The sequence below is a fragment of the Conger conger genome, chromosome 11 (genome assembly GCF_963514075.1).
Source record: "Conger conger chromosome 11, fConCon1.1, whole genome shotgun sequence".
In the NCBI taxonomy this organism is placed as follows: Eukaryota; Metazoa; Chordata; class Actinopteri; order Anguilliformes; family Congridae; genus Conger; species Conger conger.
The window spans coordinates 2,622,440-2,645,440 of record NC_083770.1 but is presented as its reverse complement, the minus strand read 5'-3'; the positions used below and the strand labels follow the sequence as shown (position 1 = coordinate 2,645,440).

Sequence of the window (23,001 nt, the reverse complement as noted above, 5' to 3'; positions counted from 1 at the left end):
AGGAGGGTTAGAGGAGGAAAAGAGTGATGTTGTGATGGAGAACCCTGAAAGAATGTACTGGACATATCAGTCTACTTCTATGTGTCCTTGGTGTTCCCAAAACCTCACTCCTATTTCCATGTGGTTGGACAGCAGGGAAAAGAATGACAGTGATGTGGGCCACTTTTTGGCAGGGCATCAGAACAGGAGCTGGACGCACACCTAAAAGCAGCGGGGCGCCCTGGGCTGATAAGCGCAAGCTGCCTGGTGCGCAAAACCAGTGTGGAAAACGCTTCAAAGTTATACAATAATTTGAAAATAATTGTATAAAAGGCAGCCCCAGCCGATACAGCGCGTTTGGGGGGATGGGCTCCTCAGTCAGCGAGGGTCGCAGTTTACTGTGACGAGAGAGGTTTAGGGGTTCAGTAGCTTCTCCCAGCACCCTTGGTGCAGCTGTCCCCAGCAAGAGAAACTCCCGTTGGACTTTTTGTTTTGTTTGCTTCTATTGTAAATTAAAATATTCAGATGTTTTGGCAGTGGCAGGAAACCTGAAGCCGAACGAGAAACCCCAGAACAGCCGCTCATGTTAAGTGCAAGTCTTGCTTGTTGGCAATACACTTATTTCAGTTCATCAGCGGAAAGCTGAACGCAGGGTCTCCTCGGAAAACGAGCCCATTTGTATTGATTTTTGAACTAACCTAGTTTGGTCTAAGGTTTAATCCTGCCGTTGACATGTGCGTGCCCCCAAACACAAGACACCCCATATGGGGCCTTTTTGTTCCCAGCTGTTCCCCCCAGGCTGGGGATCAGGCCCGGATCTGTGCTAAATGCCTGGGTCCTAGGGGAATGCTAGCACGTAGCTGCAACATTTTTCATTTATTTTTCATTGTTGTGTGGATCAGCCGCAAACTGTCATTTGCGGGGAAAGATTATTGCGCTATTTTTAAGGGCAGGCAAAGGAAAGGCTGGGGGAAGGGTGTTGAGACGAGTGCATAGAGCTGAAATAGACTCTGGGCAGACGAGAGGAACAGCTCCAGGTACTTGCTTGATGATCTAACTGCTGTTTTGACAGATAAGCCGTTTGGTTCTTTATCAGTCGCACTTAAACCTGTGCTATGCTTTCCTCTCTGTTAAAAAGTTGAGTTTGCTCAGACACTTTGCATTTACCCATTTGCCCATTTACATTTAGAAATCTGCTGCTACTGTGATTCTATTTTGCTAATGTAGACTAAATGACTGCTGTTAGGGAAAAATGCCCTTTTTAACATTTCACAGGTGAGCATCGTCTGATGAAACAGATCCCAGTAAAAACAACGATAGCTATACTTGAGTTTAACTTTTGTATTTATTTGCAAAGAAATGACAGAAAGTGAGAAAGCTTACCGGCTTTCTGATTTGAATCAGACACAGTAAGACTCTTATACACACTTTTCTAGAAGGGGGGGGCTTTACCAACACAAAAAGACATGAAGCTGGCCACGAACATTGATCAGTATATTGTCTTCTGAATACCCCTTGTTGACCTTGCTGTAAGACCCGAATGTGCTAGCTGAGAAGCCGAAACATTAAGGTGAAAGGCTGTCTGTCTGCCTGGAAAGAGACAGAGAAAGACTCCTAGTAAGCACTTAATTCAGAAAGTGGTCTAATAGTAATAAGAAATATCACTGAAAGGTTATTTGTAATCACGTGATTGTCGGTTAAGTTCACTCTTTACTGTGAACACACATTGTCAATTAAGAATCAATAAGAAAATTACCCTTACACTGCTTGTATTGTTTTCTTGCCTTCATTCGTTTCATGATCACTTAACCATGTTATGTTAAGATTATATGACCGCTCTTATGTTTGGGATCAAATTGACCACAACAGTTTGGATTCATACAAACATTTTTCTAATAGAAAATGTCATTTTATACAGCTAGAGGGGTAAAGCTAACCCCACTCAAAGTTCATAGCATTCATCATTTCATGTTTACTGTTTCATCCCAACAAATTACAAAATTAGAAAAATCTAGATAAAAAATCTAGATAAAAAAAGGTTAATTGGTTTTTAAGAGGTGTCAAACACTGAATGGGGTCACGTAAGAGCTAAGCCCTCATTGTCTAAATTGTAATCCCTAATAATCAGTTCCCTTAATTGGCGTCCTCCTACTCCGCTCTACTTGTCTAAAACCCCCAGCTTTTTCCTTTGAACTGTTCTTGTATTTTCATGTTCAGTGTGTTATTTCACTCAGCGCACACCGATACGTACAGCCTTCGCTGCCAGACTACCGCTTCTTTGTTCCCCCACATTTCTACGTCTAAAGACTAGAAATCCCCTGTGGGGCGATGTACTGCCTGCCAGGATAAGAATAGAGCTAAGGAACAACACAATCCATATCCCGTTTCATTGCCTTTTAAATACACACCTCTTTAACGCTTCTTAAACACTTTCCACCTTTTAGCTCATTTTCTACTGTGTTCTGATTAATGACTTTTGTTTTATATTCGAATGCAACTAATTTTTTTTACATTACGTTACATTTTTCATGTCTAGTGTATACTGTGCCACAGCTTGTTTTATAGTGCTTTGCTTAAGGTCTCTAAATTACAGTAGTGACCAAATGTTGGCTTTCTGCAAATGCTATTGGCTCCTTCACTGTAACTGGCTGCCTTTTACTGAACAGAGTAACTGTGCTATATTTTAATAGTAATGTTTTGCTAGACTGGGCAATGATGTTAGTAAAGGACGTTGGCTATTAATAATTCCTCTTGCGATTTTGGTTTATCAAAGATTTTTTTGTGATCTCAGGCAACACGGAGATTCCATTGTCAGAAATGATTTGTCGTGTCTTGTAATGAATTTGAAAGACGAACGGCAATAAAAAAGTGACTGGGAAAGCATGGCAGTTTAGTTTGAGGACCTGCCAGAGGCCTCTTGGCCCCAGGTTTTTGCCATGCGCACGGTAACTTGCAATGAATGAGACGTTTCAGTGGGAACATGTCATGGTGTTCTGCTCCTTGGGAAGCCGCGCTCTCTTTTTGTAGCGTTAGCGAAAGGGAGTTCACACCTGTGAATGTTATGACCTGTACCACTGCTGCTGCTCACTGCTGCTCACTGCTGCTGCTCACTGCTGCTGCTGCTGCTCACTGCTGCTCACCACTCCTGCTGCTCACTGCTGCTGCTGCTGCTCACTGCTGCTCACTGCTGCTGCTGCTGCTCACTGCTGCTGCTCACTGCTGATGAAATCTTTATCCTAGTCAGTAGTGAGGGTAAAATAATAGTTATTTTGAGTGGGTGGGAAAGACCCATTGTTCTGTCTCCAAGCGGCCATGTTAAAGTTGAAGTTGCCTTTTGGGTTAGATGTGGTCTCGATGAATCAGCTTCCTGTCACAGCCCTGTTCATGCAGTGATGTCATTCTGTCAGAAGTGATGTCATTCCCCTGCGGCTATGCCTGCATCCGCGAGAGTGCCGCTGTTCTTGGCACGTTGAGGCGAATTCTTATTTCTGCTCTGCTGACCCAGAACAAATTTCACCTGCTGCCAGTACTGGCTCTAACCGGGTCAGTACCGGGTGAGTACCAGATCTAACCGAGTCAGTACAGGTTCTAACTGCGTCAGTACCGGGTCAGTACCAGCTCTAACTGGGTCAGTACTGGGTCAGTACCGGCTCTAACCGGGTCAGTATTGGGTCAGTACCGGCTCTAATCGGGTCAGTACAGGCAGTCGCTCTTTAATCAGCACTTCCTCCCCAACCAGACCTCCCTATGACATCACCTGTTGCATCACCCGGTGACCGCTCCCTGACTTCTGGTCACGTGACCTGTGACCTCTCCGCGACTCTCCTCTCTGGAGCTCTCTGGAGCTCGGCCGGGCCATGCTGGACCTGGCCCCGGACCAAAGGGCAGCAGTATCTCACGTCTGAAAGCCTAACGAATGGCATCCCGGGCCGAAAATGTGCTCTTATAACACGACTTTGCTCCGTCCGGGCCTGTTTATTTTACTTCTGGGCAGTTACCATAAAAGGATGAATCCCTAGTTCACATGTCGGGAGCATTTGGAGGCCATGGGCTGTAAAACAGCCTGTCCCTGGGGCAAAGCTGAAGTGCTTCATCCGCCGCTTAACCATTACTGCCTGCAGCTGATTAGCCATCTGATTTCTGTGTCAGAGGAGGAGACTTTGAATTAGAAAACACCGTCAAGGCACTTTGAGAGGTTAGAGAAACGCAGCTGGGGTTCACGACTCCACCGGGATGGACAGCGCTGTTGTGGGCTGGAGGAACGCTGGGGAGGACTGTGGGGCGGCGGCCGGTATGAAGTTGGGGGTATTTATATCCGTCTCCAGTGAAAACAGAAAGTGATTATCAGTCTCTCAGGGACAGATATGTGTGGCAGAAAAGGGCTTCGTTTCAGTGGCAACCTTCGACATAGCTGCTTTCAACATTCTCCCCAACCCCGACTGCTGGGAATGTTTACTTTTGGGTTGTGCTGGCTTTAGGTGGAGTTCTACCTTAAATGCAGCAGGCTTGCTTTGCCCCGGATCCTAAAATATCTGGATCTAGGATTACCCCCCACCCCCCTGGCACCCCCGTCCTTTCTGCCTCAGTATAAATGCGCGTGGTGTTGCCCTCAGGGCCAGTATTCACGGACGGGGGATTTAGGGGGACTAGGACTTCCCAGGCTAAAGGGATTTTGCTTTTTCACTGAGTGAGGACTTCACTTCACTGCAGGTAGATTATTCAACATTTACATTCTGTAATGAAAGCATCTGTAATGAAAGCATCTGAATTTTAATGCATATGTATTTTAATGCGTACGTATTTTAATGCGTATGTATAGGGCTTCAGTGACGTGTATACTGTGGTTACATTCAAGTTCTATGTTGGCAGTGGCATTATGTTTTAATTGCTTTCTTCCTCTGTTATTTTAGTTTTCTTATTTTATTAATCGCCTTCCTTCCTGCCTGCAATGTATTTAAAAGTAGCGATTTGCAGTCTATTTGGAATCCTGCACTTTTTGTTGGCAATTATTGTATATTCATCTATCTGCTTTTTTGTTTACACTCCCCTGTTCAGATAATTTTGTATTAAATGGAAAACTGTAGGCTATTTTAGTGTAGGAGCAGGTTTGTCCAAACTAGTTGTAGCTATATGTTCCGGTGCGGCTAAGTGTGGTTATGTAAGTGCATTTCAAAGAAGAGGCCCTTTTAAACTGAACGAGGGGACGTTTTCAGAAAGGACATACTGTAGTTATGTTTTTATGAGGCTATAATAAACTAAAAATAAACCAAGAGTATAAATTATTTCAGTTGGCATAAGATCAAAGCACTGTAAGTCACTCTTGGTAAGAGTGTCTTCCCAAGTCATTTACTGCACGACATTATCATGTCTTCCCAAGTCATTTACTGCACGACATTATCATGTCTTCCCAAGTCATTTACTGCACGACATTATCATGTCTTCCCAAGTTATTTACTGCACGACATTATCAACTGCAACTACAGTGGCGGTAACAGCGAGCTGTTGTCTCGTTGTCTCGCAGGACGTTTGAGAGCGTCGGACCTCGCGAGCACCTGACCACACACACCAGCAGGAACCCGTCGAAGCGGTAATCCGATCCAGCAAAAGCAGCCAACCATGAGCAGCAACTACAGCGTCTCCCTGGCAGGCCCCGCCCCCTGGGGCTTCAGGCTGCAGGGAGGCAAGGACTTCAACATGCCCCTCACCATCTCCAGGGTGAGTCCTTCTCCTCTTTCCTCTCTCCTCCTCTCCTCCTCCCTCCTCGCCCCACCCCCCTCTCAGTGTCCGCCTCTGATCTCTTCACCAACCCAAACCCCCCCCCTAATGTCGCTGGGACACTCATAGCCCAGGAATAGCCCCCACCCCCACTCTGCCATCTGGCTGTGCTGTGATAAAAAAGATTAGGTGATTGATTTCCCCCACAGCACACACACACATGCACGCGTGCAGACTTCTGCGCACACACACGTACGCACACACACACACACACACACGCACACACACACACACACACATATGCACACTCACACTATTTCCACAACATATGCTCTCTCTCTTTCTCTCTCATCTATCTTTGCATTGTATCTGTCTCCATGTGGTCAGCTCCATTTTTACGTCCTGCATTGGGTACATTATGATGATAACAGATTCTTAGAAAAGAATGCTGTTTTTGGTCCATGAGATATATTAAGTATATATATAATTGGAGTTGATCTCTTGGAATTGCGATTGATTAGCTTATGTTTTAATTGGCAATGTTTTTTCACTGGGGTGCATTCCTACTGTGGGTAGTGTGCAGACACGTTACAGGTTATATGAAACCGGCTTGGTGACCATCTCATACACATTCTAAATTCTGACTCTGAAAGGCAACATTTTTTCAAACATTTACAGCATTATCTGCATGTATAGCATCTACATATATTAATTGTGAAAATGGTTACCTGGTGCATAGATACGGTGTGCTCTTTAGTTATTCCCCATGCAAGGGGCTGCGTGTTGTAGGTCATGGGGCCTGCCCGCACCCTCCGAGGCAGTCAGCCCCATGGCGATGTGCGGCTGGCGTCTGCAGGGATGCTCGTGAATCGCCATTGAGCCAGCGCGCCCCGCTGGTCGATTCGTTGTCCGCAAGTCCGCCTGTTAAAGCCGTACTATGCAGGATTTCTCGCCTAAAAATAAAATGTCTACTTCCCTTCTCAACCCCACCTCTCCGCTGCAGATGACCGTGTGCCGTGATAGCAATGAGCTGAGAAGCCGAGGTCTGATATGATTCGTAAAACATCAGCTTTAATAGTCTCTTTCCACACAGGACATTTAGCTAGCTGTTTAACTGACGTTACTCTTGTTTGTATTTAGTTAGCTAAACGTTAGCTAGTATAGCCGCTACTAACATCTGTGGATTTCAGTCCATTCTAGCCTGTTCTGCACGATTCTGTAACATAAGCACGCATACTTGCAAATGCATGAATTCCTTGTTGCTTTAATTTTTTTATCAAGACTTCTCAGGTCTCAGGTTAGCGTATAACGTGGCAGATAATTAGTGTTACTGAAAGCTGGCCAGCCACTTGATTAATGGTTAGCCACCAAGGCTACTCTCTCAAACCCCGCTCACCACTGTAACCGTCTCCTCTTGCCCCCCATCCCCTTCTTCTATTGGACCATAGAGTGTATGCGTTCAGTGTATTGGAGACATGCTTTTCGGGTAAAGCACAGAAATAAAAAGGGCATAGTATGCCTTTAAGCTGCATCTGATGAATGGTCCTCCGACTGGGTCTGTGGGAGCATGGTCTGCGTGTTGTGGTGTTGTATGAAGCACTGGCTCCCCACGGTCCAGCGCACACAACTATGAATCCAATATTCACCCATCAGCCATTAAACTGCTTAGACCATTTCTTTCATGATTAAAAATGCTTTAAACTCTATAAACATTATATATCTTTATATTTAAATATATGATACATGTACTTATATAAGCAGATGATCATAAGTGAATTGCATTCAAAAGTTACATTTTAAATATAAATGGAAATCTTGGGGGGGGGGTGCATTTTTATTTTAATGTCTTGGTACGTACTTATGGAGGACGCTTTGTGACATATTAATAAATAAATCCTTAATTAAATCCATTTTATTTATTTATTTATTTATTTATTTACCATTTTGTTTATTTATGTATTTATTTATTTATTTAACGATTTATTTATTTAACGATTTATTTATTTAACAATTTATTTATTTAAGGATTTCATGCTCCAACATGCAAATAATTGATTGGACTGCAGTGGCCTATGCTGGGATTGGATTGTCTACAAGTTCTTTACAAGTGTGACTATACTACCGGTTAGCTAGGTACCAAAATGGAGTTTTTATCGGAGCTAAGAAATGAAATTAAGTTAAGACTGGCAGATACCATTGATAGTGGTAATGTACCACTCAATAATATTATAGAAACAGTGGAAGACTTTGTAGACAGCGTTGTAGAAATTGCAGCACTGACTGATTCTGATGTGGACGAGGTTGTGTGGAGCAACCTGCAGACGATTCTGCATCGTGCTGCATTAGAAAATCAACAAGGGAGAAGTGTAGGACGACCCCCTTATGAGATTCCTCTTGAGGTGTTGTAAAAGTATGTATTGCCTTGCCTACCGAAACTCACAGCTGAATGTCCACCAACCTTTGCACCCCGGTGTCACTCACACCTCACTGTTTAATCATTTCCCATATTTGACTGCCAGAATTTCTCTGGTCAAAGTCTTGTAGAGATTCCCAGGAAGGGAACGCTGTTGAAAGCAGCAACGTGGTCAAAGGGGCAGATTTCCGCTATTGTTGTGTGTACCGCGAGTTCCTGCGTTTAAGCCAGGGACTTCTCTGCATGTTTTTCCGTGTTCACTTAAACGGGAATCCCGAATACTTTGGGAAGCGTCACACCTGAATGATTTTCTGATGGGATGATATTCCTGGGTGTTATGGTTTAGCGGGATTACTATTCTCTCTTGCATCTCAGGAAGGAAAGGTAAGCCTCCATCAGGTTCCACGTGTTTCTAAGCGGCCTGTTCCCGGCTGGGCCGTCCATCCCGGCTGGACCTGCCTGCTCCACCCTGCCGAGCCCATCGGGGAACTTTCCAGAAAACCACAGCTTCTGTCAGGAACTTCTGCCTCAAAGACTCCTTGGAATATTACTGTCAGCTTCCTCCTTTCTTGTTAATTTCGGCCTGTATTTTCTCTAGTCTGCTAGGGGGCGCTAGACCCATTTAGGCACGTTGCCTGTTTAACGTGGTGCCTGCACCGTTGACTGATGGATGCACCTCCTGGATGTCCTGCTGTGGTTATGGCATTGCATATGTTCGCTACGACTGGAATCCCTCCTCCCCCACTGCGTCTCCCCGCCCGGTCCTCCCGCCCTGGTTTCCTCGGCGGTGACAATGCCTGTTTTCACTGACCGCCGCGCTTCTGGAGGCTGTTGGCCGAGGTTCAACAGAAAGCACAAGTGTGCCTTTATTCTGCCTGTGTGAAAATCTTTAAAACAGGCGAGTGTTTCCACCGTCTCCGTCTCGGAGCTGAACACCAGGGGCCAGGGGTATCCCCCGCTCCGTGACAGTGAAAGGGCACGCTCGGCGTGAAAGGGGGAAGAGGGTCCTCGCACCATGCTGGGCATGTGCACTCTGGCATTTTGCTCTCTATTCCCAAATCCTGAACACACCCCTGGTCCGCCTCTCTGTCCCAGTGCAGGGTTTAAACGGCAAACCATTTTTAAACGCATGCCTTTGTTTCCCCACCGTGTTGTACAAACAACGGGGCAGCCTGTAGCCTACTGGCTAAGGTGCTTGACTGGGACCTTCATGCCCCAGTGTAGCCACAATAAGATCAGTGCTTCTGTTGGACCCTTGAGTAAGGCCCTTGCTCCATTGCTCCAGGGCAATGTCCCCTGCTTAGTCTAATCAACTGTAAGTTGCTTTGGATAAAAGTGTCAGCTAAATTACTGTAATGTAATGTTATATAAGCCATGGGAGGAGCAGTGTGCTCTTGTTCGCCTTATCTTGTGTGTCGTCATGGCAGCCCGCAGTACAGAATGCACAGTCAGCTGATTTGGAGTACGCTCTGTGCTCGAGCTACAGGCTTGTCAAGGTGTCCGTCTGTAATGAGAACACCTTAGCGAAACTCAAATACCGTACGCATTTTTAGCATATTTCATTAACCGCTATTGGCTTCAGGTAACCTGTTTATTCTGTGCTGGTTTGAGTGTGTGTGTGATTGTATGTGCATGTGTGCATGTTTTTGGGTGCATATGAGTGTGTGCATGCATGTCCTTTTGTGGATATATGTATGTGTGTGTTCGTGTGTGTGTGCGTGCGTGTGTGTATGTGTGTGTGTGCGTCATGCGTGTGTGTATATGTGTGCCCGCATCTCTCGTAGGTGAAGGACTGATTGAGAGGGACATCAGCCCATTGCGCAGGCAACACTTAAAAAGCACATTTAGCCAGTAAAACCAGCGGCACGCTTCCACAACTTTTCTAAGTCTATTACTTGATTGTAAATTTAACCAATGAAGATATATTCAGTCAGCCTCCATTATAAAGAATCATTTGCTGTTTCAGCAGAATTCTCCTGTCCTTGCTGATAGCCTCCAAAATCGCTCGGCCGAAAATGTGCTGAATCTGCCAGAATGGTGAGAGAGGAGCTTTTGAGTGAGACCGTTCCCGGGTTCAGACAACGGAAACTTGGACGCAAGGCTTGGCCATACATCCCTGTGTTAGATTTCCACGCTGACCTCAAAACGCTGGTGCGATTTAGACTGCCTTGCTGCCCTGTCCTGGAAAGGGCTTAGATTGATGGTGATATTTTTTTGAGTGTCTGTGAAACTTTGATGTGTTTTGTGCCATGAAGAACTCAGGACACCAGAACAATCCCTTCTGTGTCCTGGAACCAGCTTTCAACCATAAATCCTTCTGCTGAAAGGAAGGAACCTAAAGCAGGTCTCTGTACAGTCACACGCTGATAGCAATGTAGCGTTGTGGGGCTGTGGTCACAGACCCAGGAAATGACTAATAATTCCTGTGTCACACAGACCCTTTGTGAGCATTCCAGTTTGCTAGTATGCACTTTGACCTGGTAAAGGCATGAATAATGTAGTGTAAGGATGCTGTACAGTAATCCTCTGTGGTAATGGTGAAATGTGCTGATGTACTTGCGGAGGTGTGTACCTGGCAAGTCATCCTTCAGTCGAGCCCAGACAGGCTAACGCGGTGGCGGGAAAACAGGATGTGCAGAAGAAGGTGGGAGTCCTCCAACACGGAGCAAAACTGCTGCTCTGGGATTCATCTGGGCGGGACTGGGAGCTTCCAAAATCCCCAGAGAGGTGCAAATATACACTCAGTGAGCACTTTATTAGGTTTTTATTAGACTTATTTTTTAGACTTCTACTGATGTAGCCTATCCACTTGGAGTTACGATGTGTTGTGTGTTCAGGGATACTCTTCTGCATACCACTGTATCTAATGTGTGGTTATTTGCACCTTCCTGTCAGTCTGGCCATTCTCCTCTGATGTCTCTCATTAACAAGGTGTTTCTGTCTGCAGAACTGCTGCTCACTGGATTTATTTTAATTTTTTTGCGCCATTCTTTGCAAACCCTAGATACTAGTGTACATGAAAATCCCTTGAGATCAGCAGTTTCTGAGATACTCAAACCACCCTGTCTGCCACCAACAATGATTCCACGGTCAAAGTCACTTAGATCAAATTCTTTCCCCATTCTGATGGTTGATGTGAACATTAACTGAAGCTCCTGACCCGTATCTATATGATTTTATGCATTGCACTGCTGCCACACAATTGGCTGATTAGATAATTGCATGAATATGTTGGTGTAATAAAGTAAAAATGTTCCTAATAAAGTTAATAAAAATTCATTTGGAAGGCTTTGTACTGTATGTACTGAATGCTACAAACATTTACCATATAAGCTTATGAGCTGTTGCCCTGGTATGTGGTATGTCTACCTTAATATATCATATGAAACAAATTTTCAAATATACATTTGCTGTAAAGTTCCAGGTCAAATCAATGTGAAGCTCCAAATTGATCATGCATTTTGTGTTTCTGTTCCAAGGGACTTACAAAACCATTGGGGTAACACACCTAAACACCAGGGGTAACACACCTAAAGGAAATAGTAACATACCTATACATAGCAAAGTGGAAGCAGATTAGACTCTATGTAACACTATTTAGTGTGAAGCTGTGGTCAAACTGACAACACAAGTCACTGAATGACATATCCATTGTGCAAATACTTGGCTCAGTGCTCTTAGTGCAAATTGAGAGAGAGGCTTTAGACCTGACAGCTAAAAGTAAAATTGTTTTAAGAGATGAACTGTAGTGTCTGTACTGATCCAGGGTCATGTAATCTGCCACTAGACTGAAATTGATATGATGGCAGTGAGCCATCAACTGAACCCTCAGGCATAATCACACACCTGTGAGACTTTTATTACTGGTTGAACCTGACCTGAAAATTACTGGGAGTCTGTTACAAAGTTACAGAGCAGTAAATCATTACCTCAAGAAAAGTGAAATTGTATTGTCAATGTCACTTTGTTTGATGTTATTTACGATGATTGTTAGGGGTGCCAGTCATTTTGAGATTACTAAATAAAAAAAACATTGAAACGTGAGAGTAAATGTATTGAAATAAAAATGTATAGATTTCCTGTATGTTTGAACATAAAATATAGATCATTATCCATGCTTTTTTATTATACACAGCCTTTTTTCTCCATTTTTATTAAGGGCACCGATAATTCTGGAGCCACTGTATAGTGTAATAACATGTATGCTATAATAAATAATGTTCATCACATGCCTGCTTCTTGCTACTGCCTGCATGATTTCAGCTAGCATTTTCCTTCTGGCTGGATTGCTGCTGGAATGCTTATTATTTCTTCACATTTTAAAATATCATAAATCCTTTCATATTTGGACAGTGTAAATGCTTGGTTTTGTAAAACATTTATCAACTGTCTTTCTAACCAGGATTTCCTTTATTGGTGATTCTTATTTAAATTATGCAGGGATTTTGCTGTGTTATAATTGATTTGAGATCTTCAGAGGGGAAAAAAAGCATTACTCAACTTGTTTTCAAGAGTGAATGCACTGGTATCTAAAGTACAGGCCCATTTTGTTGATGAATAGGTCTAGTTTTGTTGCCTCCACAGTTTTGCTCCGATTGTGCTTGTTCTGTCAGGCGAATGATCCATAAGCCCAGGGGTCCTTTTTTACGGATGTCTGATTGGTTATTAGGACCTTTAGCTGGAGCTTTATTTAGACAGAACTAGATCTTGACTGTATTCGTTAAATGGAAAAAGCTGTTCAACTCTGTGGGCTATTTGGAATACATTTCTGCAGACCATTGTATAATTGTGTTTGTTTCTAATTGGATGGATTCTTTTGCTTTTGTCCAAATTTGTTTAATTTAATTGACACAAACAGTAGGGCCCATAATTTGCTGCCATATAAAATAATGGATGTGAAGGGCTTGCAGAACTGGAATTTTTGCTTTACAAGGTATTGTTTCCTTTTGTTTTGCCAGTTGTATTTTAGTTTTGCTTAATTGCTCAGTTGTTATAAGTGAATAATTTATTTGGCAACAAAAAATGTCTATACTTTTTTTTATTAGTCAGACCAGAAAAATACAGGCCGAAATTAACGAGAAAGGAGGAAGCCTATATGTGAAAGAGCGTTCTTTTAAATGTTGTGCTCCTCTGAGCTTTACTCTGAAATACTACAACTCTGCATTTATCAAGAACAAACACCAATCTCCCTTAACTAAACTTTTCATTTAAACATTCTCAAGGCTGGAGAAAAGGTTGATGGCTTTGTGCTTTTACAGGTCTGTCTTTGTTTAATCTGGCAGGGCCTACACGGACAGGACACTGAGCAGTGGGGGAGGGTTCAGTTGATGAAATACATTTCTGCTCTTTGACCCCTGCAGTTTTCATTGCAGGTTGTCCAAACATCGTCCGTCACATTTAAAGGCAATAACTGTCAACAGTTTCTCGCTGTCAGAGATGCTCATTTTGAATTTATGCATTGATTTTGGGTGGAAGTTATGATGTAACTAAATGCCCTTTTTGAAAATTAGATTGGATTCAATTTATTGTCATTGCCTTCGTCTGCATTTGACCCATCCTAGTTACCTAGGAGCAATGGGCAGCCACAGAACGGTGCCCAGGGACCAACTCCAGATCTGCCAATGGTGCTACCCACTGCCCTAGCAATGGTGCTACCCACTGCGCTAGCAATGGTGCTACCCACTGCGCTAGCAATGGTGCTACCCACTGCGCTAGCAATGGTGCTACCCACTGCGCTAGCAATGGTGCTACCCACTGCCCTAGCAATGGTGCTACCCACTGCCCTAGCAATGGTGCTACCCCCTGCCCTAGCAATGGTGCAACCCACTGCCCTAGCAATGGTGCTACCCCCTGCCCTAGCAATGGTGCAACCCACTGCCCTAGCAATGGTGCTACCCCCTGCCCTAGCAATGGTGCTACCCACTGCGCTAGCAATGGTGCTACCCACTGCGCTAGCAATGGTGCTACCCACTGCACTAGCAATGGTGCTACCCACTGCGCTAGCAATGGTGCTACCCACTGCCCTAGCAATGGTGCTACCCACTGCGCTAGCAATGGTGCTACCCACTGCGCTAGCAATGGTGCAACCCACTGCCCTAGCAATGGTGCTACCCACTGCGCTAGCAATGGTGCTACCCACTGCCCTAGCAATGGTGCTACCCACTGCCCTAGCAATGGTGCTACCCACTGCCCTAGCAATGGTGCTACCCCCTGCCCTAGCAATGGTGCAACCCACTGCGCTAGCAATGGTGCAACCCACTGCCCTAGCAATGGTGCTACCCACTGCCCTAGCAATGGTGCTACCCCCTGCCCTAGCAATGGTGCTACCCCCTGCCCTAGCAATGGTGCAACCCACTGCCCTAGCAATGGTGCTACCCCCTGCCCTAGCAATGGTGCAACCCACTGCCCTAGCAATGGTGCTACCCCCTGCCCTAGCAATGGTGCTACCCCCTGCCCTAGCAATGGTGCAACCCACTGCCCTAGCAATGGTGCTACCCATTGCGCTAGCAATGGTGCTACCCCCTGCCCTAGCAATGGTGCTACCCACTGCCCTAGCAATGGTGCTACCCATTGCCCTAGCAATGGTGCTACCCACTGCGCTAGCAATGGTGCTACCCACTGCCCTAGCAATGGTGCTACCCACTGCGCTAGCAATGGTGCTACCCACTACGCTAGCAATGGTGCTACCCACTGCGCTAGCAATGGTGCTACCCACTGCCCTAGCAATGGTGCTACCCCCTGCCCTAGCAATGGTGCTACCCACTGCCCTAGCAATGGTGCTACCCACTGCCCTAGCAATGGTGCTACCCATTGCCCTAGCAATGGTGCTACCCACTGCCCTAGCAATGGTGCTACCCACTGTGCTAGCAATGGTGCTACCCACTGCCCTAGCAATGGTGCTACCCACTGCGCTAGCAATGGTGCTACCCACTGCGCTAGCAATGGTGCTACCCACTGCCCTAGCAATGGTGCTACCCACTGCGCTAGCAATGGTGCTACCCACTGCCCTAGCAATGGTGCTACCCACTGCCCTAGCAATGGTGCTACCCACTGCCCTAGCAATGGTGCTACCCACTGCGCTAGCAATGGTGCTACCCACTGCGCTAGCAATGGTGCTACCCACTGCCCTAGCAATGGTGCTACCCACTGCGCTAGCAATGGCGCTACCCACTGCCCTAGCAATGGCGCTACCCACTGCCCTAGCAATGGCGCTACCCACTGCCCTAGCAATGGTGCTACCCCCTGCCCTAGCAATGGTGCTACCCACTGCCCTAGCAATGGTGCTACCCACTGCGCTAGCTCATTCACGTAATGGATTGAGGTAGTATGTGAAGTTGGCCTGATCCCAGATCAGTTGGTAGAGACATGCATCCAGGGCTCAGGTGAGTGGTAACGGTTAGGGCAGGGTGAAAGTTTTAAACGTAATCCCTGCTTATTTTATTTTATTTTAACCCTAAAATCAACATTGGTTGTATATCTTTCCTTTTTACATTTTGCTTTTGTTTTCTGTGCTTTCGTTTATAACAGACTTCTTTTTTAAGAAAGGTGAAGAAGATCGTGGTAAGGAGGCAAGCTGTTCTAGCTTGCCTTGATCTCGTGCTTCAGAAAAACGGGCATGCCATGCTGCTATAACAACAGTGACAGAAGTGCAAAGCTGTGGGCGTCACTGATAATCATATAATAACTCGCGGAGACATAGATGATGTAATGTATTTGGATTCTCTGTCCTTGGCATGTTAAAAGGTAGGTATTTCTAAAAGAGTGATAAATGTTTGTGTCTTTCAAAGAGCTGAAATGAGGGCTCTGTGGAATGTGGAAGGTAGAGTTTCATGTGGAGTTTGATCAGTTGTTTGCCTGTATGATTTCCTACTGCAATACAGGCATTTTTCACTTTGCTAGCCTGGCTCAATGACTGAGGCCTAGCTAGATACAATGCTCAGTAAAGTCCAATTATAAAAGCAAAAAATACCCAAGAAAGACTGATCGGCTTGGTTCAGCTCCTGGCTCTTTAACTGGGAATGACTTACAGAGTGTCTATACTTGGACTGACAATAAAACTTTGAAATGCCTTTGAAATTTTTATTATTTATTTCCTCCTTCATGTTTCTCTCTCCATAGTGTGCAACAAAACAGAAGGCATCAAGTTCAGTTGTCACAAACAGGAAGTCGGTTGTTAGAAGCAGGAAGTTGTAATTGTCAGAAGAATATGAGCAGGGAATACTCAGCTGTGGAAAGTAGGGGTCAAGGGTCACTGCCTGTGTCTGCGCTGGATGACCAGTCGTCTGGATGCTTTGACCCGCCAGCCCCCTGCTCCCTGTGGGGCTGTTCCTTTCACTAAGTCTGCTTTTACTCCACTGCCAGACCATGGCTGTTGATACAAAATTACTATGAATTAAGCTACTCTTCAACCCCTGGCTGGGTTACTGTTTTTGTTTTGGTTGGGAGAGGGAAATGAACCTATTCAGTTTTACAAGTCTCAGTCTGGTTGTCTGTCAATCTGGTTTTCTTTGGTTAAGAAAATTGGTTTCCTTACTGGGTCATAAGTACTTGGGAGTCTAAGTATCTTGGAATTACTTTGAATAATTTGTATGATGGCAGACTTATTCAAGACTTATGTTTAGACTCGCTTATCCAAAGTAAATTTAAAGGTCACTAATGACAATGCATGTCAGCAATGTCATTTGATTTAGCTTAAGATTTTCTTAATCTTATTTATTTATTTTTATGTGTCTTGTTCAATTTCAGATTTTTGCCCGTATGCGCTTCAAAGACAATACAGTACTGCATTGATTCAAAAACACAAAAGGAAAATTGGCTACATGCCTGCATACATACACACATACTGCACATGCAAAATTGTAATGCATAAAAATAAATATCTGATGCATCAAACAGAAATTTATCTTACAGGCCTTAGAAATGAAACATCTTCTCCCACAATATTATTTCTATGCAACTATCATCCCTGAACCACATTTTCCAAAATCTTCTACTATCACGTAATCTGCAATAAACTGAAATTTATTTTACGTTTCCGAAAAAAATTACCTACTGTAGCTACCTCACCTTCCAGTGGTGGATTCCCGTTGGCAGTTGAACACACAAAGGGCACGAGGACCTTTCACCTCTGGTTCGATGTTGGGTGATATACCGTTATGGATTCTGGTGGCACTTTTCCATGCAGGTGCCCAACTTTCCCTTCTGTTCCTAAGACTCTAAAATGAGATGTTTTTCACAGAAGTCTTTTTTATTTTTTTAATAATAAAAAGCTAGTAATTTAGGAGACAATTAGAAAGCACAGTAAGTGTCAAAACATCTTTATTACAATATCTTTGTATATTGGGGGCTCAGTCATGGGAGGGGGGTGGGGTGGGGGGGCTCAGTCATGGGAGGGGGGTGAGGGGGGGGGGCCTCAGTCATGGGAGGGGGGTGAGGGGGGGGGCCTCAGTCATGGGAGGGGGGTGGGGTGGGGGGGCTCAGTCATGGGAGGGGGGTGAGGGGGGGGGCCTCAGTCATGGGAGGGGGGTGAGGGGGGCGGACCTCAGTCATGGGAGGGGGGTGGGGTGGGGGGGCCTCAGTCATGGGAGGGGGGTGGGGTGGGGGGGGCTCAGTCATGGGAGGGGGGTGAGGGGGGGGGCCTCAGTCATGGGAGGGGGGTGAGGGGGGGGGCCTCAGTCATGGGAGGGGGGTGAGGGGGGGGGACCTCAGTCATGGGAGGGGGGGTAAGGTGGAGGGGGGGGGGGCCTCAGACATGGGAGGGGGGTGAGGGGGGGGGGGACCTCAGTCATGGGAGGGGGGTGAGGGGGGGGGGGCCTCAGTCATGGGAGGGAGGGTGAGGTGGAGGGGGGGGGGGACCTCAGTCAGTTTTCATTTGAGCTTTGAGGGTTCTGCCAAACCCTTGTGCCAATAAACTGTTTTCAAATTTAGGAAGAACAATGGTGAATTTGGAGAGCGGGAAGAGATGCCAAATTGTATCAGTATGAAAGAGGTCTGGTGGAAAGGTCATGTGTTTTTTCCCTTTTTTGCATACCTGAAGAGGTCTTTTGAATTTGAAAAGGATTCATTGGTATTGCTAAGAGAGAGTACTGGAGATGGGGTGGAATGTGGAGATGAAGAGAACGTGTGGAGGGCAGGAGGGATTGAGCTGTTTGTTGGCCAGGCCACGGGCCGGTGACTGGAGAGTACAGACTAGCGAGTTTCCCTCGCCGTGCCTGCTTGTGGAGCCAGAACCGCCCCATACACCATATCGCCCTCATACCACCCTGCACAGAGATCCTTGTTTGGTCAAATTTCACAGCTATGTTGGTATCAGCACTTGAGCCCAACACGTCGGGACACTTATTGGTTAATTATAGCTGTGGATAAGAAGGGCTGAATACCCTCTGCTCATCCGTGTGCTGCTCTGCCTGGTGCCGTCGACATTCCTCTCCTTCTTCTTTGGTTGCTAGTTTACCATACATGTAAAGACCTATATTTGACTGGAACAATTAAGCTAAAGAGGGATTAGCTTCAGATAAAACGCTGCGGACATTCTTGAACTCCCCGAGGGCTCTTGCATCGTAATATAATCCTAAAATGCCACAAAGCACGGAGCGGAATTCCGCATGGCGTTCAGTGCTGCATTAGTGGCGAGGGTTCCTCCCCTGACTCAGTCGCCTAAAACAAACTGGCCCTGCAAATAGCCGGCCAGAGGAGCGGGAGAGGGCATGTGTCTGAGCAGGGCCTTTGCTCACATCAGTCTAAACAACACATGCTCTGTCTGGTTCTTGGCCCCAGATCGTTTTTTTCCCTCTGTGCAAAATTATATGTTAATGGATTGATAATGTGCTTTAAACCGCCTGGACTTTCCATTCCCGGTGCGGAGAGACGTGATGAGCCATTTGCCTGTGAACATCGGAACCCGCACGAGAACTGAAATGAATGCACTACAATGAGACTAATTGTCCGTCATCACAACCAAACCACCATTTCAACAGATTTGACCATGTATGAGACCAATTTTAGTCATGCTTCTGTTTTCATGGATATATATGGTTAAAAATAAAGTATATTTCAGTCTCTCTGAAACAAAATGATCATACATTAGTTCATGTATTTACTCTTGATGCACAATTTCCCTCTGGCTTTTCAAGTTATTGAGCTTAAATAGGTAGACCAACCTTCTGTCATGTTCTTAATAGAAGACTCCTTGACCAAAGCTTTGTAGGTACCAGTTAACCCCCAAGTGGATCCAGTTAATCTAAACTTGTCATTTGTCCAAGCATCTAAGAAACATTACCTCTGATTGCATCCACACTTGACTTCGTGTTAAAGGTCTTCATGTTTCAGCATTGTTGCCATGAATCTGTGTGATGAGTCTGTCTGTGACTGAACTCAAAGATTTCTTCTGTTGTTAGACACTTACAATATGTGAGTGTTGGCATGACTGCCAAGCTGCCATGCCATAGAATGGCTTGACAAGTTTAACTGTTAGCGTTGTTAACATGTTTACCATAAACACTGCACTCTTTCCCTGAGGTTAGCCGGCTGGTTGTGGCTGGTTGGAAAGCAAGCCATAACCCAGAACACTTCAGTGAAAATATATTTCTGGTTTTCAGGGCATACAAGTCTGCCGAGTGTTTTGTGGGTTTGGCAGCCACGCTGTAAGGCATTTGAGGGAACGTTGATATTTTCCTCTTTTCCCCCTCCCGATTTGTTGGGGAATAAATGCTTCAGCTTCGGTTATTAGAGAATCTCATGTGCAGAGGGAAAGAACCACACAAGCTATTTTCAGATGCAATGAATCCAAGGGTCACCATAACCGTTGTTATTAGAGGACTGTTTGGTCACTTACTGTAGATAGATGACTGGCCTGCATAGCTGCATATGAAGCTCAACAGACATTATTTATTTATTCACTGCAAGATTAGTCCTATTTGCACATGGGCCCAGCTGTGCTATAAGCCGCATATTATCTTCCGTTTTGCTTCATATCGTTGTATTTAGTTAGTTACCTTTGCTTTTTAAAGTAATGCTCAGCTGCCACATATGGAAGCATCTTCAGTGGATACATTTTCCAGATTAATATGTAAAAAAATCACATGCTCCTATGATGTCATCGTACATGATTATGGTTAAGCATACTAAAAGTGCTTCTCTGCCTATTTTCAGTAGATTTCCAAGGTTAATGCACACTGATTTATAATTCTAAAGCCATTAAATACTCGAGGGAGCTGTTCAAATTAGGTTCCCTCCCCTAAATTAATCAGTTATTACTGTAATGAATTTGCTTTGTAAACTATTTTTAAACGCATGTAGACTTTTCTATATTTATTGGGGAACAATTTGTGTTGAATCCAATACTAATGCCTTTTTGTCATAAGGGCCAAATGCTACCAACTTCGTTTTATGAACTTCAGCAACCTATTTTGCTGTTCCATGATCTCCCAACCATGAATGTCAGTACAACTGCAAATGTGTATATAAAACATGCAGTTCCAAAAGAATTTATTTTAGCAAACCAGACAGAGTATACTGTATAAAGAAAAAAAGGGTTGAAATATGGGGTTGTTCAGGGTTCAGGCTGCACTTAGCTTCTGAAGCGACGGCCTTAAGTGCTTAGTGAAGACGCTGGTCTATTTTTCCTGGTGTGTTTGACGGTTTGATACAGATAAACATGGTATCAAGGGTTCTTAAGGCATACTGTTACTCATTGGTAAGTGATGAGTGTGCAGACGGAGTACAGAACCTGCTTTCAGAGAAAATGTGTGCCTCTGGAGTATTTCTTTGCCCCTATCCCTGTTCCTGGCCTAGGCCCAGCTGACTTATGTAAACACTGGTATCCTACTCCAGAAAAAATAAATCTGCCTCAGAAAAAAACAAAACAAAAAAAACATCAGTATTTCAGTACAATATAACAGCAGGCATCTGCCAGGGCTAGCCCACATGGAAGTTGATACGACGTCAAATACTATATTCCTAATTATTCTTCGGTTGTCCATAGTTCTTAAAAATATGTATTTTCAAGAATGCTACTGTGTATAGAGTTTCAGGGGGCTTGAGCAAAGCCATTTGACGGAGGAGACCAAGGACAGGTTTTTGGAAAACAACGGTATGCTTCTTCTTTACACCAGGGTATTTCACTGCTAAATGCATTCATGAAGCATGTCCCTGGAGTTTCCATTTCTTTTCTTTTGTTATTTTAGTTTCGTAGAAAAAAAACTGTTGTTTATCAGCTCTGGTCTCAATTGCATATTCCTTTTTAAATACCGTGAGTTCATCGAAGAAACAGCATTTTCCAAGAGGTAAGAGGAAGGGAAATCAAAAACTGAAAACTGTTAGCGTGCTTGTGTTTCAGTAGTACTTATACCCCATTCACACCTCTTGTGTCAGGTTCAAATTCATGCTTCGTGGAAATTATGGAGGATGGCTTGCCAAACTGACTTCATTTCAGCCACGGACAGCTACTAAGCTATTCCATAGTTGAGTGTACCCTGGCACCATTTGCTATACTGATGCCTGACTAAAGTATAGCAAATGCTTTTTTTATTTAATTGCTTTCTTTTACTGGATCTGTTGTAGACTGCTGTTCATTGAGACACACACACACACACACACACACACATGTATACAGTCATTTCCCCTCTCTCAGTGATTCAGTCACACATGCTTAGTGTAGCAGTTTGTCACGGGTACAGCCTCCATGCGGGCGAGCTCAGAGTAAAACCTCTTGGCTGAGGGATGTGCAGATAGTTACTGCCTGTCCTTTTGGGGCTGCAGGATTTTTCTGAGAAACCAAATACCAGCTGCCTTTCCCATCCCTATTGAGGAGGCCTCAGCTGCCCCAGATGTGCCCCTGTGTCTCAGCAGTACTGGATCTAGCGGGGATCCCGTCTTAATGCTAGATTTATTTAGATCCAAGGGGGAGTTCCAGGTGAGCTCCACTTAATTGGACAGGTGTTTATTTATATACCAATGCATAACATAACATTGTTTGTTATGGTGTTTTTTGGTTTGTTTAGTCTGTATCTCTTAGTTTTAGGAGAAGGAGAGGCTTGTCTGACAAGGCGGTTAAGTTCTTGTAGCCTTTGTTCTGTGACCCATCCCTTGACCCAAAGTTCTGAGAAAATCTAACCCACTTTCAAATGTGTTCTTTGATGTGTAATTAATAGATATCCAGTTATTATGGCTTCTTTGAATCATGCTGGTCTAATTCAGCCCAAGGACAGAAGGTTACTCTGTATCCTGATGTGAATCACATCTTTCAATTAGAAGTTTCTGTGGACATATGCAATGTCATGCCCGTAGGCTGGTGTTACAGTAATCCATGGTGGCTAACCACAAAAATCAGCCAGTCAGCTAATGGTGGTTGTACTGGTTAACTCATCATACTTAAAATAATATGGCTATGCAACCTCATGGCTAAGTAAAAGTAGATTTTTCAGTGAATATTGTCATGTCACAGCCCTGTTTTATCTTTGCCTTCTACTGAGTCTTTGCCTTCTACTGCCTTCTAAAATGTCTTAATTTATTTAAGTTTTAATTAAAGTTTTGTGACCCTGTCTTCTAACTTCTCTGTCTAGGAATGGCTTCCAGCAGTTGGTCATTGCATGCAGGGAAGTGTTAATTACGAATTAGTAATTGAACTAAAACAAGTAATTTGCTAAATAAGATGAAAAGATTACCAAAGAGGGGAGACAGTAAGACTGTCTGTGTGCTGTGATGGCTGTGAGCTGAGAGACCGTGGTCTGATATGAGTCCTAAAACATCACTTTAAGTAGTCGCATTCCACACAGGGCATTTAGCTAGCTATACAACTGATGTGTACACTGATGTTACTTGTGTTTGTATTCATTTTGCTAACTTTATCTAATGATTCAAAATCTTGTGAGCTCTCTGCCCGGGAGAGGAAATAC

General features: G+C 44.5%; 1 protein-coding gene across 4 annotated transcripts in view; it reads left to right on the top strand.

The window, feature by feature from the left end:
- LOC133140426 (PDZ and LIM domain protein 5-like) overlaps positions 1–23,001 on the top strand; it is a 93,769-nt gene that overhangs the window by 6,838 nt on the left and 63,930 nt on the right. For 2 of the 4 annotated variants that reach the window (XM_061260388.1, XM_061260385.1), the window contains exons 1-2: positions 4,530–4,689; positions 5,501–5,694. In XM_061260388.1, the coding sequence (XP_061116372.1) occupies positions 5,596–5,694 (99 nt within the window). In that variant the 5' untranslated portion in view covers positions 4,530–4,689; positions 5,501–5,595. Of the gene's footprint in view, positions 1–4,529; positions 4,690–5,500; positions 5,695–23,001 lie in introns of those variants that run through there. The other 2 variants (XM_061260386.1, XM_061260387.1) reach the window with 1 other exon arrangement.